Genomic DNA, 17,067 nt, shown 5'->3' on the forward strand with positions numbered 1-17,067 from the left:
TCATGTAGGAAGCATCGGGGGCGCTCAGCTCCATACCTTCTCCTGAAGTTTTTCCACAAATCCTATGGGATCAGTCACGGCGTCCCTCTGGTGCTGCGATAACCTCTCCATATCAAGCACGGCCTGCGAGCGCTGCGCCTCCAGCACGGAAATGGTCTGTAAGAGCCTCTGATAACTGCAGGGACAGAAGAGACAGTCAGCGGCGATGGCGAGACGCGACCAAGTATCTGCGAGCAGACGGAGGTACGAGACGCGACCAAGTATCTGCAGGGCAGACGGAGGTTCGAGACGTGACCAACTATCTGCAGGGCAGACGGAGGTACGAGATGCGACCAAGTATCTGCAGGGCAGATGGAGGTACGAGACGCGACCAAGTATCTGCAGGGCAGATGGAGGTACGAGACGCGACCAAGTATCTGCAGGGCAGACGGAGGTACGAGACGCGACCAACTATCTGCAGGGAAGACGGAGGTACGAGACGTGACCAACTACCTGCAGGGCAGACGGAAGTACGAGACGCGACCAAGTATCTGCAGGGCAGACCGAGGTACGAGACGCGACCAACTATCTGCAGGGAAGACAGAGGAACGAAACGCGACCAAGTATCTGCAGGGCAGACGGAGGTACGAGACGCGACCAAGTATCTGCAGGGCAGACGGAGGTATGAGACGCGACCAACTATCTGCAGGGAAGACGGAGGTACGAGACGTGACCAACTACCTGCAGGGAAGACGGAGGAACGAAACTCAACCAAGTATCTGCAGGTTAGACAGAGGAACGAAACACGACCAAGTATCTGCAGGGCAGACGGAGGTACGAGACGCAACCAAGTATCTGCAGGGAAGATGGAGGAACGAAACGCGACCAAGTATCTGCAGGGCAGACGGAGGTACGAGACGCAACCAAGTATCTGCAGGGAAGACGGAGGAACGAAACGCAACCAAGTATCTGCAGGGAAGACGGACGTACGAGACGCGACCAACTATCTGCAGGGCAGAGGGAAGTACGAGACGCGACCAACTATCTGCAGGGCAGACGGAGGAACGAGACACAACCAAGTATCTGCAGGGTGGACGGAGGTACGAGACGCAGAGAAAAAATCCATAGAGCAGACAAAAGCAACCACCTGGAATACGCAACTCTACAGACTTGTCTGTTCCTTCTGTCGCCACATTAAAAAACCCAAAACCCATGTTACCCTCTTCAGTAGCACCAGGCGCCAGTAACGTGCCCGCCCACCCGCCTCCGTATGCAGCGTCGTCACATTCCAGGATATTAAAGAAATGTCCACAACTGAGGAAGAGATTCCTCATCATAAAATAGAATGATGAATGTGAAGGGTCGTCGCACAAACAAGGTGCGGTGAATGGATAGAACACAAACTTGATTCCAGCTCAAGCACTCGCTCTATGCTCAGCTACCTGAAAGCTCAGACACCGGCCGCGCCGGCCTCCCATCAAGGACAATGGAAAAAATTGGAGTCTGGCTCAACAGGACTGGATTTTTCTTTTCTTTTTCAAAAGAAAATCTAGTGCGTACAAAAGAAAATTTTCATGGTCGACATGACGCAGTAGACGCGTTTCGACTGCTTAGTGCATCGACTAGGTCATGTTGACCATGAAAAATTTTCTTTTGCACGCACTAGATTTTCTTTTGAAAAAGAAAAGAAAAAGAAAAATCCAGTCCTGTTGAGTCGGACTCCAATTTTTTCTATTGTCCACGATGACTAGATCTTAGAATAAAATATTGGAATAATATACAGTTGTGGCCAAAAATATTGACACCCCTGCAATTCTGTCAGATAATACTCAGTTTCTGCCTGAAAATGATTGCAAACACAAATTCTTTGGTATTATTATCTTCATTTAATTTGTCTTAAATGAAAAAACACAAAAGAGAATGAAGCAAAAAACAAAACATTGATCATTTCACACAAAACTCCAAAAATGGGCCAGACAGAAGTATTGGCACCCTCAGCCTAATACTTGGTTGCACAACCTTTAGCCAAAATAACTGCGACCAACCACTTCCGGTAACCATCAATGAGTTTCTTACAATGCTCTGCTGGAATTTTAGACCATTCTTCTTTGGCAAACTGCTCCAGGTCCCTGATATTTGAAGGGTGCCTTCTCCAAACTGCCATTACATCTCTCCACAGGTGTTCTATGGGATTCAGGTCTGGACTCATTGCTGGCCACCTTAGAAGTCTCCAGTGCTTTCTCTCAAACCATTTTCTGGTGCTTTTTGAAGTGTGTTTTGGGTCATTGTCCTTCTGGAAGACCCATGACCTCTGAGGGAGACCCAGCTTTCTCACACTGGGCCCTACATTATGCTGCAAAATTTGTTGGTAGTCTTCAGACTTCATAATGCCATGCACACGGTCAAGCAGTCCAGTGCCAGAGGCAGCAAAGCAACCCCAAAACATCAGGGAACCTCCGCCATGTTTGACTGTAGGGACCGTGTACTTTTCTTTGAATGCCTCTTTTTTCTCCTGTAAACTCTATGTTGATGCCTTTGCCCAAAAAGCTCTACTTTTGTCTCATCTGACCAGAGAACATTCTTCCAAAATGTTTTAGGCTTTTTCAGGTAAGTTTTGGCAAACTCCAGCCTGGCTTTTTTATGTCTCGAGATAAGAAGTGGGGTCTTCCTGGGTCTCCTACCATACAGTCCCTTTTCATTCAGACGCCGACGGATAGTACGGGTTGACACTGTTGTACCCTCGGACTGCAGGGCAGCTTGAACTTGTTTGGATGTTAGTCGAGGTTCTTTATCCAACATCCGCACAATCTTGCGTTGAAATCTCTTGTCAATTTTTGTTTTCCGTCCACATCTAGGGAGGTTAGCCACAGTGCCATGGGCTTTACACTTCTTGATGACACTGCGCACGGTAGACACAGGAACATTCAGGTCTTTGGAGATGGACTTGTAGCCTTGAGATTGCTCATGCTTCCTCACAAGTTGGTTTCTCAAGTCCTCAGACAGTTCTTTGGTCTTCTTTCTTTTCTCCATGCTCAATGTGGTGCACACAAGGACACAGGACAGAGGTGGAGTCAACTTTAATCCATGTCAGCTGGCTGCAAGTGTGATTTAGTTATTGCCAACACCTGTTAGGTGCCACAGGTAAGTTACAGGTGCTGCTAATTACACAAATTAGAGAAGCATCACATGATTTTTCGAACAGTGCCAATACCTTTGTCCACCCTCTTTTTTATGTTTGGTGTGGAATTATATTCAATTTCGCTTTAGGACAATTCTTTTTGTGTTTTTTCATTTAAGACAAATTAAATGAAGATAATAATACCAAAGAATTTGTGTTTGCAATCATTTTCAGGAAGAAACTGAGTATTATCTGACAGAATTGCAGGGGTGTCAATACTTTTGGCCACAACTGTATGTTACGTAACAGCAGTAAAAAGCAGATGAGCCAGTGACCTAATGTAAATATGTAATAACAAAGGATACAAAATACAAGTAATAAAGTAGGATGGGAAAAAAGTTCCCCAAAAACACAGTATAACACCCCCACAGTGAATCCATCCACACGCACAGTATGATGACCCAACTGTAATCCCCACAGCTCTCCATACAGTATAATAGGCCCCACACAGCCCTCCATACAGTATAACAGGCCCCACACAGCCCTCCATTCAGTATAACAGGCCCCACACAGCCCACCATGCAGTATAACGGGCCCCACACAGCCCTCAATACAGTATAACAGGCCCCACACAGCCCTCAATACAGTATAACAGGCCCCACACAGCCCTCAATACAGTATAACAGGCCCCACACAGCCCTCAATACAGTATAACAGGCCCCACACAGCCCACAATACAGTATAACAGGCCCCACACAGCCCACCATGCAATATAACGGGCCCCACACAGCCCTCCATGCAGTATAACGGGCCCCACACAGCCCTCCATGCAGTATAACGGGCCCCACACAGCCCTCCATGCAGTATAACGGGCCCCACACAGCCCTCCATGCAGTATAACGGGCCCCACACAGCCCTCCATGCAGTATAACGGGCCCCACACAGCCCTCCATGCAGTATAACGGGCCCCACACAGCCCTCCATGCAGTATAACGGGCCCCACACAGCCCTCCATGCAGTATAACGGGCCCCACACAGCCCTCCATGCAGTATAACGGGCCCCACACAGCCCTCCATGCAGTATAACGGGCCCCACACAGCCCTCCATGCAGTATAACGGGCCCCACACAGCCCTCCATGCAGTATAACGGGCCCCACACAGCCCTCCATGCAGTATAACGGGCCCCACACAGCCCACCATACAGTATAGTGGGCCCCACACAGCCCACCATGCAGTATAATGGGCCCCACACAGCCCACCATGCAGTATAATGGGCCCCACACAGCCCACCATGCAGTATAATGGGCCCCACACAGCCCACCATGCAGTATAATGGGCCCCACACAGCCCACCATGCAGTATAATGGGCCCCACACAGCCCACCATGCAGTATAATGGGCCCCACACAGCCCACCATGCAGTATAATGGGCCCCACACAGCCCACCATGCAGTATAATGGGCCCCACACAGCCCACCATGCAGTATAATGGGCCCCACACAGCCCTCCATGCAGTATAACGGGCCCCACACAGCCCACTATACAGTATAGTGGGCCCCACACAGCCCACCATGCAGTATAATGGGCCCCACACAGCCCTCCATGCAGTATAACGGGCTCCACACAGCCCTCCATACAGTATAACGGGCCCCACACAGCCCACCATACAGTATAACGGGCCCCACACAGCCCTCCATACAGTATAACAGGCCCAACATAATCCAGAATGCCGAAACCGTTGAAAGTGTGATGCTGGGTGTTGGGCCCTCCTGACATTGAGGAACACATTCACTCACCCTGTGGGCCAGAGCCGGACGTGTGGTGTACAGCAGAGCTGGAGTCTGAGTCGGTATAAGATATATAACACATTGGGTGCAGTAGTACAATGTAGAATGTGATGTAAATGTTCCTAATATAATATGGTAAAGTTATAAAATGTCCTATAAATGTCTGTTTGGTTCCCGATCTCGGCTTTTAGCTGGGATGAATCTGTGCTGCAGCACGCTATGTCCATGTCAGTAGTGACCGGGGCTGTGGAGACGGGAGTCAGGGAAATTGAGGAGTCGGAGGTTTGGCTTACCGAGTCCACGGCCCTGGTGTACAGGAAAGTGATCAAGCACAACTATCAATGAGAGCCACAGGCCCGGGAAGCAGACAACGAGCGTGGCCCTTCCAGCCCACCCCATGTCTGTCCCGGCTTGTACCAACACTGGGACACCTTTAGTCAGAACCCTGCATGTTTCTGTCCCTCTATTATTCCTCTTGGACATGTATAAATCCAGATATCCGGGGGTTACTCCCACTTGTCCAGTCTCTCACCGTCAGCACTGATTGGAGAATGTGAACACTCCCCATTCTGGCAACGCCCAGTTGTCATTATTTCCACATTTCCAGGAGGAGAAATAGAGGAAAGGCACAATGAATATACCACGCTAAAAAGTGATAAATAAAATGGTTATTGAGGAATACACAGATCTAATAAGACAGACGTTATGGCCGGACCCTCATAAGCTGCACCAGGAGCCGGTGAGATGCGGCCGCTCCGCTCTAATTGTGGCACAATTTTCTCATTTTCACAATGTTTTTTTAGTCTGCAGCCAGATAAGGAGCCGTCCCTGCAGGTTTTCAGCACGTGCCCTTCCTCAAGCAGCCACCAGGTGGCACCAAAATCAATGGCCATCTTTCTAGTTAACCCCTTACAGACCAGCCATTATGTGCTGGTGGCCGCAGACATGAGACAACGGCAGCAAAACATCAATGAACATGTCCCATGGATTCAAGTATGGCGGAAGCTGGAGGTCCGCCTCCGTCCTGGGTCCCATCAGGCCTTTCTAATTTCTAGTGTCAGCATGTGACCTGTGCTATTTGTGACGGGGCGCTGCCCGACTGCTAACCGCTAGGCCGGCCCAATGACGGGGCGCTGCCCGACTGCTAACTGCTAGGCCGGCCCAATGACGGGGTGCTGCCCGACTGCTAACCGCTAGGTCGGCCCAATGAAGAGGCACTGCCCGACTGCTAACCGCTAGGTCGACCCAATGATGGGGCGCTGCCCGACTGCTAACCTTCAAGTTGGCATAATGACGGGGCGCTGCCAGACTGCTAAGCGCCAGGTCGGCCCAAAGACGGGGCGCTGCCCGACTGCTAACCGCCAGGTAGACCTAATGATGGGGCGCTGCCCAACTGCTAACCGCTAGGCCGGCCCAATGATGGGGCGCTGCCCGACTGCTAACAGCTAGGTCGACCCAATGATGGGGCGCTGCCCGACTGCTAACCTCCAGGTTGGCATAATGACGGGGCGCTGCCAGACTGCTAAGCGCCAGGTCGGCCCAATGACGGGGCGCTGCCCGACTGCTAACCGCCAGGTAGGCCTAATGATGGGGCGCTGCCCAACTGCTAACCGCTAGGCCGGCCCAATGATGGGGCGCTGCCCGACTGCTAACCTCCAGGTTGGCATAATGACGGGGCGCTGCCAGACTGCTAAGCGCCAGGTCGGCCCAATGACGGGGCGCTGCCCGACTGCTGCCCGCCAGGTAGTCCTAATGATGGGGCGCTGCCTGACTGCTAACCGCCAGGTGGGCCCAGTGATGGGGTGCTGCCCGACTGCTAACCGCTAGGCCGGCCCAATGATGGGGCGCTGCCCGACTGCTAACCTCCAGGTTGGCATAATGACGGGGCACTGCCAGACTGCTAAGCGCCAGGTCGGCCCAATGACGGGGCGCTGCCCGACTGCTAACCGCCAGGTAGGCCTAATGATGGGGCGCTGCCTGACTGCTAACCGCCAGGTGGGCCCAGTGATGGGGTGCTGCCCGACTGCTAACCGCTAGGCCGGCCCAATGATGGGGCGCTGCACAACTGTAAACCGCTAGGCCGGCCCAATGAAGGGGCACTGCCCGACTAACCGCCAGATCGGCATAATGACGGGGCGCTGCCCAACTGCTAACCACCAGGCCGGCCCAATAACGGGGTGCGGCCCAACTGCTAACCGCTGTGCCGGCCGAATGATGGGGAGCTGCCCAACTGGCGGGGGTTGATGGGCCAGATTAGAAACTGAAATGATTGATTAGGCGTCCTCCTCATACACACAAACCAGCAACAGACCTGCAGGACCCCAGAAATGCGCTGAGGATCAGGGGGTCTTCCTTTCAAATACAATGTTTAATATTAATATATGGGTGGCCCCTTGCATTTTTTGTGCAACAAACCGCAAATAGCGATATGAGATCCGGAGCAGGAGCTCGGGGGGACGCAAGCAGCGGGGGGCACATGATAAACCTGCGGTGGAGCCGTGTACATCCGAGCTAGCGATAAACAGCAGTGGTATAATGGCGCCATCTAGTGACAGCTGCAGAGACGGCCGTCAGCAATACATCTCTGGACAGATCTCCGAGAATGTGGGGAGCTCCGCACAATCTGACACGACCACTGCTGACAGTCACAAAGCATGACTCCTCCCCCCAACCCTACTGCTAGTGAAGGGTAACACCCACTTGTACATTTCATCATCTATATTTCCAGCAGGAATAACAGGAATGGCACAATCCAAACTTTCACGAAGAATTCTTACGTCGTGAAACAGACGGATTTCCCAGTCACAGAAGAATAAATCCCACATCTGGGAGGAGCAGCGACCTCAATATCCACGTAACAGTCCCGAATAAATCCTGCCGCACACGGGTTACTGCGAGCAAGAACAGGATTCTGACCTTCTGTAGGCCACGATTGCATGATCAATGGTGGAAAACCCTGAGAACACGTGAACAAAAATGGAGGGCACCACTGGAAAGAGGGGTTCACCAGAGACTAGTCAAAAATATGTGACAGAAAAAAAAAGAGAACAAAGCGACCAGCCTATGAATAGGGAACACCACATGTATGAGTTAAAAATGTATGAAGTTTATTGAATACATCCAACACAGACATGGAATAACACAGACTCCATAAAAAACATGTGGAAAAGTGGTAAGTCAAATCATGAAATGATATGATAAACCTCCCACATCAACAGACCCCACAGACAATGTATGAATGAGCACTATATAAAGTGTCTAATGAGGAACAGTCTCTAAAACAAACAAATGAAAAAAGGCATTAAACATGAAAAATCAAAATGCCTGACTGGTTTGGAAAGAGAACTATTCACAGCACCATGAATATATTAAGCACATAAGAAACCCCTGAACTGGCATCTATGTACTCACTGATGTAGTTAATGAGCACACACTCCTGTGGACTGCATATAACAAAAATGAGCAGATGAATACAAGAATGGAAAAATATCAAAAGCCCATATGGGACAGCAGTACTAATGCCCTTGCACCTGTAATAAGGTCGTTGCAGACATACAGACCACAAATGGCAGAGACAATGAAGGCAGAAAAGGTCAAATACACCAAAGCTCCATAATATGCCGGTGCATATGAAAAATAAAGTGCCTGGTGCTTCTGTGGGATGGGTGTGCGGGGGGAGCGCTTTATTTCTCCCTTGAGAAAGCCACTTTCTGGTGGCGATACGCGTGGGGTTTGCTTCCCCCGCACACTCATCCCACAGAAGCACCAGGCACTTTATTTTTCATATGCACCGGCATATTATGGAGCTTTGGTTTATTTGACCTTTTCTGCCTTCATTGTCTCTGCCATTTGTGGTCTGTATGTCTGCAACGACCTTATTACAGGTGCAAGGGCATTAGTACTGCTGTCCCATATGGGCTTTTGATATTTTTCCATTCTTGTATTCATCTGCTCATTTTTGTTATATGCAGTCCACAGGAGTGTGTGCTCATTAACTACATCAGTGAGTACATAGATGCCAGTTCAGGGGTTTCATATGTGCTTAATATATTCATGGTGCTGTGAATAGTTCTCTTTCCAAACCACTCAGGCATTTTGATTTTTCATGTTTAATGCCTTTTTTCATTTGTTTGTTTTAGAGACTGTTCCTCATTAGACACTTTATAGTGCTCATTCATACATTGTCTGTGGGGTCTGTTGATGTGGGAGGTTTATCATATCATTATTTCATGATTTGACTTACCACTTTTCCACATGTTTTTAAATGTTTTTTATGGAGTTTGTGTTATTCCATGTCTGTGTTGGATGTATTCAATAAACTTCATACATTTTTTACTCATACATGTGGTGTTCCCTATTCATAGGCTGGTCGCTTTGTTCTCTTTTTTTCTGCCAAACCCTGAGAACAGGTGCTGCCCAATAGTGGTCAGTCATGTCCAACCCTCCAGAGATTTCCTGCACCTCCTTACATGCGGCCGCGCAGATGGATGATTCGGGGGTCTCGATCGTCCCTTTCTCCTCCCCTCATGTTTCACGCTCAATGACGCTGGACACGCTCGCTCGAAATTCAAATTTTTTTTTTTTTTTTTTTTAACTTAAATGTGAAATTTTTTTGCAATAGTATATGCAGTCTATGTACAGTGATACACAGAGAATGAGCTCACTGACCGGTCACTGGTCCCTCATTCTCCAGTCTATGTACAGTGATACACAGAGGATGAGCTCACTGACCGGTCACTGGTCCCTCATTCTGCAGCCTATGTACAGTGATACACAGAGGATGAGCTCACTGACCGGTCACTGGTCCCTCATTCTCCAGTCTATGTACAGTGATACACAGAGGATGAGCTCAGTGATCGGTCACTGGTCCCTCATTCTCCAGTCTATGTACAGTGATACACAGAGGATGAGCTCAGTGACCGGTCACTGGTCCCTCATTCTCCAGGCTATGTACAGTGATACACAGAGGATGAGCTCACTGACCGGTCACTGGTCCCTCATTCTCCAGGCTATGTACAGTGATACACAGAGGATGAGCTCACTGACCGGTCACTGGTCCCTCATTCTCCAGTCAATGTACAGTGATACACAGAGGATGAGCTCACTGACCGGTCACTGGTCCCTCGTTCTCCAGGCTATGTACAGTGATACACAGAGGATGAGCTCACTGACCGGTCACTTGTCCCTCATTCTCCAGTCTATGTACAGTGATACACAGAGAATGAGCTCACTGACCGGTCACTGGTCCCACATTCTCCAATCTATGTACAGTGATACACAGAGGATGAGCTCAGTGACTGGTCACTGGTCCCTCGTTCTGCAGACCCCAATCAGCTGTGACATGAAAACCTCAGGCAGATGAGTGTGAATGGAGGGTGTCGCTGTGATGACGCCTATTAGGGGGGAATATTGGGAGTCAGTGAAAGGTAACAGGGTTATGGGTGCGCAGCCGCCTGGTCCGATTCCACACACCGTGCTCAAAGATGGCATTTTACTTAGAAAAGCAATGTGCCAAGGCGGCCAACACCGACCACCTCCCACTGCGGCAACTGTTCGAGTTTGTAGACTTGGACCTTAAAGGGATATTCGCATCTTCATAGATGGACATTACTGGATGGGACTGGTAAGTACAAGCAGTTTTGAAATTTTCAACTTCATAAAATTTACAGCCATTCTTCATATATTAACACTTGTTTACAGCTTGTTGCTTAGGAGACCGACCACCGCTGCCGTCCAGCTCATAAGCACGACACAGAATCTGTCCGAGACCAGGAGGTAACAGCGCTCCGGCTCCTAGCAGCTTCAAAAAAGGGGTCAGAAGCTGAATACAGAAGAGCTTGTAAGTGTTGAAGATGTTCTGCCATCCAGCAGCGGCGGTCGGTCTCCAAGGCGGCGATCTGTAAACAAAAGTGTGAATATCTCAAAAATGGAAAATTTCAACAAGCAAAATCAAAAATTGCTTTTATTCAACAGCAATATCTATCTATGAACAGGAGGAAAACCATTTAAAAAAGGGCCATCTAGTAAGAAGAAATTACCACCTAACCACTGGATAGCGGGTAACATGCAGCTCGATGGAGCTCAACAGCCGGGACCCCACAGACGACACCCAGTGATAGTGCCGAAGGACAAACACATGCCCGCCGCTCAGGGTCAGAGGATTCAGAAAGCGGGTAGGAAAGGTCCAATGGCCGGATGATCTAAAGGACAGAAATGTCCAAGGATGGGAGATTTTGCTAAATGAAATTCTCACCGCACAATCGGTAACAATCCCAAAAAGAAGGAAGAAACGGAAGCATATAAAAGAGACCAGGATGGATGAATACAGAACTTGTTAAAAAGGAAAAAAGAAATGTATATTAAATGGAAAGAGGGGACATATCTAAAGAAGAATATAATGCTGTCTGCAGGGAATGCAGGGCAAGAGTTAGAAGAGCTAAAGCCAGTAATGAAATGAGTCTTGCAAGGGAGACTAAAAGCAGCAAAAAGAATTTTGTGGTATGTCAAAAGCAAAAGGAAAGTCAAAGATACTATAGGATTTTTACAGGATGAAAATGGTGAAGTGGTCAAAAATGATGTTCAGAAGCCAAACTTTTAAATTCCTATTCTGCATCTCTGTTCTCCAAGAAAACAATTGTAACATCAACTGATCTTCACAGAGCCATCGAAGGAATAAAAGAATCCACACCATCTATAAACAGAGAGATGGTAAGGGAAATCTGAGCTAATTTACATGAATTTACATCTCCTGGTCCAGATGAATTATATCCTAGGGTACTGAAAGAGTTAGATGAAATTGCAGAACTACTATCCAGAATCTTTGCAAAATCCTGGAGAACAGGAGAAGTCCCAAAAGATTGGAGAAGGACAAATGTTGTCCCCATCTTCAAAAAAGGAACGAAGATGGAGCCCGGAAATTATAGGCAAGTGAACTTCTATACCAGGAAAGATTTTTGATCAAATTATTACACAGCATGTATGTAAGTAACTGGATAAGAATACAGTAGTTAACCAGAGCCAGCATGGGTTTGTAGCAAAAAAAGTCATGCAGACTCATTTAATGTCCTTCTATGATGGAATCACTGACTGGGTGGATCGGGGAAATGCAGTAGATATAGTATATCTTGACTTCACAAAGCATCTCATACTATCCTTATTGAGAAAATGACCAAGTATGGGATTGACAAGGCTACGGTTAAGAGGATTCATGACTGGCTCAGTGATCGTACTCAGTGGTAATAAATGGTTGCCCATCCAATTGGAAGAGGGTTTCAAGTGGGGTACCACAAGGCTCTGTCCTGCGGCCCAGTGTTGCTCAACATTTTTATAAATGATCTAGATAAGGGAACTGAAGGGAAACTAATCAAATTTACAGACGATGCAAAGCTAGGAGGGAACGCTAACACTAGCGAAGAGAAAAGAAGAGAAAGGATTCAGAAGGATCTAGATAAGATTGAAAAATGGGCAGCAACTAGTAGAATAGTATTTAACAGGGACAAATGCAAGATTCTACATTTGGGCAAGAAAAACAAAAATTACATCTATAGAATGGGAGGATTAGAACTAAGCAACAGCAAGTGTGACAAAGACTGGGAGATCACAGGCTGTAAATGAGGCAACAGTGTGATGCAGCAGCAAAAAAGGCAAACAGTTCTAGGATGTATCAAGAGAAGCATAGAGTCTAGATCACGTGAAGTAATTATCCCCCTCTAGTCCTCCTAGGTCAGACATCATCTGGAATACTGTGTTGTTGGCACATTGTAAAAAAAGACATTGAAAAGCTGGAGCAAGTTCAGAGAAGAGCGACCAGGATGGTGAGCGGACTGCAAGGTATGTCCTATGAAGAACGGTTAACCCCTTTCACACATCGGGCGTACATTTATGTCGATGTCGGACTCCCTCCCGTTGATGTGGGCTCCAGTGGTGAGCCCACATCTTTCCTTGGACATGTCAGCTGTTTTGAACGTAACATGATCGCGGGTCACCGATGTGTCGGCCGGCATGACAACAGGAAGTCTCCCGGAGACCTCTATGGTTGTCAATGCCGGATTGCTGTGAGCGCCACCCAGTGGTTAGCGGTCATAGCAAGTTAGGAGTTCTCCTACATAGAGGCTTTCTGACCATCGCCTCTATGTAGCAGAGCCAATCGGGTTGTGGCAGCTTCTAGCCTCCTATGGAGACTATTGAAGCATGCCAAAAGTTTAAAAAAAAAAAAAAGTGTTTAAAAATATTAAAAAAAAAATATAAAAGTTTAAATCACCCCCCTTTCGCCCCATTCAAAGTGAAACAATAAAAACAAAATCAAACCTACACATATTTGGTATCGCCGCATTCAGAATCGCCCGATCTATCAAAAAAAGGATTAACCTGATCGCTAAACAGTGTGGCGAGAAAAAAAAGTCAACATGACAGAATTATGTTTTTTTGGTCACTGCGACATTGCATTAAAAGATCGTATCTGTACCAAAATGTTATAACATCAGCCTGGCACGCAAAATATAAGCCCTCACTCAACCCCAGATAACGAAAAATGGAGACGCTACGGGTCTTGGAAAATTGCGCATTTCTTTTTAAAAATTTTTTGCAAAGTTTGGAATCTTTTTTTCACCACTTCTACTATATAATCGTCTTATTCTGTCTGTCGCGGAAATCCTGCGGCGCTGATTGGACGCGGCCGGCCGGGCGCGACCAGTCAGCGCATTCGAACGACGCACGCCTCCATTGGGAGATCTGTGGCGCGGAAAGAGAGAGAGATTGATTCTAGAATACCCAATGCGTTAGAATCGGGCAACCATCTAGTAGATAAATAAGAACATGCTTGGTGTCTATGAACTCGTAATGACCTGGAGAATCATAATGGCAGGGCAGTTTTAGCATTTAGTGAACCTTGCAAAAAATGACAAACAAAAAAACAAGTGTGGGATTGCACTTCCCGTTTTCTAGTATCGGCATGATAAAACCAATGATGTTTTTGAAAAGTACAACTCATCCTGCAAGAAATAAGCCCTAACATGGCCATATTGACGGAAAAATAAAATTATGGCTCTGGGAAGGAGGGGAGCGAGAAACGAAAACGCAAAACTGAAAAAGGCTCCGGGGGTTAAGGGGTGAAACAATCTGGGAATGTTTAGCTGTAAAAAAGAAGACTGAGAGGAGACTTAATAGCTGTCTACAAATATCTCAAGGGCTGTCACATTGTAGGGGGATCATCATTATTCTCATTTGTACATGGAAACAATAGAAGCAATGGGATGAAACTGAAAGAGAGAAGATACAGATTAGAAAAAATCTTTTTGACAGTGAGTGAGATCAATGAGTGGAACGGGAGGCCACGAGAGGTGGTGAGTTCTCCTTCAATGGAAGTCTTCACACAGAGGTTGGACAGACATGTGTCTGAGATGGTGTAGTGACTCCTGCATTGAGAAGGGGGTTGGACACGAGGGCCCTGCACGTCCCTTCCAACTCTACCATTCTAGGATTCTATGGCTTCTATAGACACTTATGGGAAAGATTGAAACTTTTGCAAATAAATGACACAACTCCCATCCCTGCCACAGACTGCGTGACCGAGAAGCGTCAGACAAGATTATCGTAGATACACGTACTCTTTGTTGTGTTTCAACGCTACGTGATCGGACTCGAAGTAATACACGTCGGGCTCCTCGTCCTCATCCTCCGCGTGCTGCACACCGCCGCTGTGCTTGGTGGATGGGGCAGCACATTCTGCAACGGAGACCGGACAATGGGGTTTATCCTGTGAACACTTTACGGCGCAGCTTTGCTTTTGGTCACTGCGAACAACCTCTTCCGGATCAACCCCAGAGCCATTCACGGCACAGAGTCCGGAGGTGTCGCCCTCCTCCACCTGCCCGTTCTCTCCACATAGAGGTGGGCTGTCTTTAGAAGGCGCCAGCTTCATAGGGGAAGTTCTTAAAGTATATCTATGTTCTTGAGTGTCTGAGAAGCAAACCTTCGAGGAGGCGAGAGGTTCGGACCCCGGCGGATCGGAAGCAGACTCTGCCGGCTCCTCATGAGCGGGGCTGGGAGATTTGTGATCCTTGGCGACACTGTCCCCTACCACGTCTAGCTCCTCCTCAAAGTCTCGTCCGGTGGACAGCAGCTCAGTGCAGGGGGCACCCGCCGTCGCCTCATTGGTCTGGTTTAGGCAGTTATGAAGCGTTTGGTGGTCCGGTCGGTCGGCCCGCTCCTCGGAGTGTGTGCAAGGCACGGTGTGGTCTGGGAACACGTCCTTTTTGCTGAGCACGGGGCACGGAGTTAACGAGCTCCCATTCTCTGACACGATTAACTCCTTGGGGGGAGGGAACACGCCCGTGCTATTTTGTAGCCCGCCCGACGGGCGATTATTACAGTTTACAGCAGCAGTCTCATTGTCAATACCATTAACGGCCTGATGGTTACACACGTCGCCATCAGGCGGCACTTTCCTCACGTCCGGCTCAGAGACGCTTTTGATTTCCCTTTGGTTACTATCATCCAGTAGAAGACAGCGATGAGTTCGCTTAGGACGGGGGGTCTCTGCCTCATGGTCAGACTCAGAGTTCCTCCTCTCCGGGGGCTCCCTCTGAAATGGACCGGGCAATTCCTCCTCCTCCTCCGCGCTGCCAGGCTCCTCCGATCGCAGGTAACGTCGGATTTTTTTCAGCACGGGCGACAGCGGACCACTCGACTTTTTGTCACTGTTTTCCACGCTGTCTTTCTGGTTGTAGTCCTTCTCTGAAACAGACAGTCCCCGCTTCCTCGGGCTCACCCAAGACTCCCGAGGGGCCGACGGCTTCAAGTCACCGCCCTTGAGGTTTCCCTTTTGGATAGGAGCAGGTTCGAGCCTTTTCTTAGGAGACCTTGATCTTAGAAGTGCCGGTGGGATGTCGTCGTCCGCGTGAACGATGCTGCGGTTCCTCAGTGTGCGCCCACAGAAGCTCTCGTCCAATCCGTTGAAGCCCACGGTAGATCTTGTGACGCGAGTCGATCGAGAAGCAGCCATGCTATGGATCACCCCGACAGTGAGACCGACATGATCCTCTCATTTGGAAACCTGCAACACAAAAAACAAATTAGTCCAGTCTGAAAGATCGCGGTCACATTGTGCAAAAAATATATAAGTAATAGATAACCAGCAACAGCGAGAGTGACACGAACAGCTGTGAAATAAGCACCGAACACGTCAATTTTCTAACCAACTAATTCTAAAGGTGCTACTGACGTGAAATTCTCAACAGATGTCAGTAACAACCCATCCAATCCACACAGGTAAAGAAATCACCAGAGATGTCCAGAAATTATGTCTGATAATGAGAAATAACACAGGGAAAAAGTATTGAACACATGAAGAAGGAAGCAAAAGCCCTGGAAAGTCCTCACACCGGCCAAAATCCATCAGTAATTAGAAGGCAATCCTGCCACTTAGTGACAAATAATATCAGCTGGTTCAACTGATGGCCAATAAGGTGTCTCATTACCAAGGGGCACACAAGAAACAACTTGTGATGGGTAGGAACCAGTGAGCTGTCTCAAAACCTTCACAACCTTATTGTTCCAAAAGATTCTGATGGCATTGGTTACAGAAGTGTTTCTAAACTACTGAAGGCTCCAGTGAGAACTGATGGGGCCATAATCCAAAAGTGGAAAGATCATCATTTCACCATAAACCCGCCAGGTGCCCTCAAGACTTTAGATAGAGGAGTGAGAAGAATTATCAAAAGAGTTGTCCAAGAGCCATGGACCATCTGTGAAGAGCTACGAAAGGTACAATGGATTATAAGAAAACTAACTAAACCACCTCCATAACCTGTATGCACGCTCACCACGCAACCTCCATTGCCTGTATGCACACTCACCACAACATCTGCTAGAATGGCCAAGCCGATTACAGGAACTGAATCTTATAGAAAACGTAAGGAAGGAACTAAAGCTCAGAGCTCATTGAAGAAGCCCATGGAAGCTTCAGGGTATGAAGAGTATGTGTGGAGAAATGGGCTAAAATCAAACCTGAGCAATGCCTGCAACTAGTTTCTCCATACAGGAGGCATCTTGTGGCTTCACCACCAACAAAGGCTTATTTCAGTAAGCAACCAATACTTGTGTCCTTTCTCATTATTAAACAATTTATGGACATCTATGGTGATTTGTGTGGATTAGATGGTTTGTCACCAATTTCACGTCAGT

The 17,067-nt window shown here is 48.0% G+C and overlaps 1 protein-coding gene across 5 annotated transcripts in view; it reads right to left on the reverse strand.

The window, feature by feature from the left end:
* Nucleotides 1–17,067, reverse strand: part of ZZZ3 (zinc finger ZZ-type containing 3) — a 66,034-nt gene that overhangs the window by 22,133 nt on the left and 26,834 nt on the right. For all 5 annotated transcript variants that reach the window (XM_073544825.1, XM_073544827.1, XM_073544826.1 and 2 more), the window contains exons 2-3: nt 14,490–15,937; nt 37–175 (exon numbers count right to left, since the gene is read on the reverse strand). In XM_073544825.1, the coding sequence (XP_073400926.1) occupies nt 37–175; nt 14,490–15,886 (1,536 nt within the window). In that variant the 5' untranslated portion in view covers nt 15,887–15,937. The remainder of the gene's footprint in view (nt 1–36; nt 176–14,489; nt 15,938–17,067) is intronic.

The sequence above is a fragment of the Dendrobates tinctorius genome, unplaced genomic scaffold (genome assembly GCF_039654945.1).
Source record: "Dendrobates tinctorius isolate UK_male_01 unplaced genomic scaffold, ASM3965494v1 ptg000138l, whole genome shotgun sequence".
NCBI classification, from domain to species: Eukaryota; Metazoa; Chordata; class Amphibia; order Anura; family Dendrobatidae; genus Dendrobates; species Dendrobates tinctorius.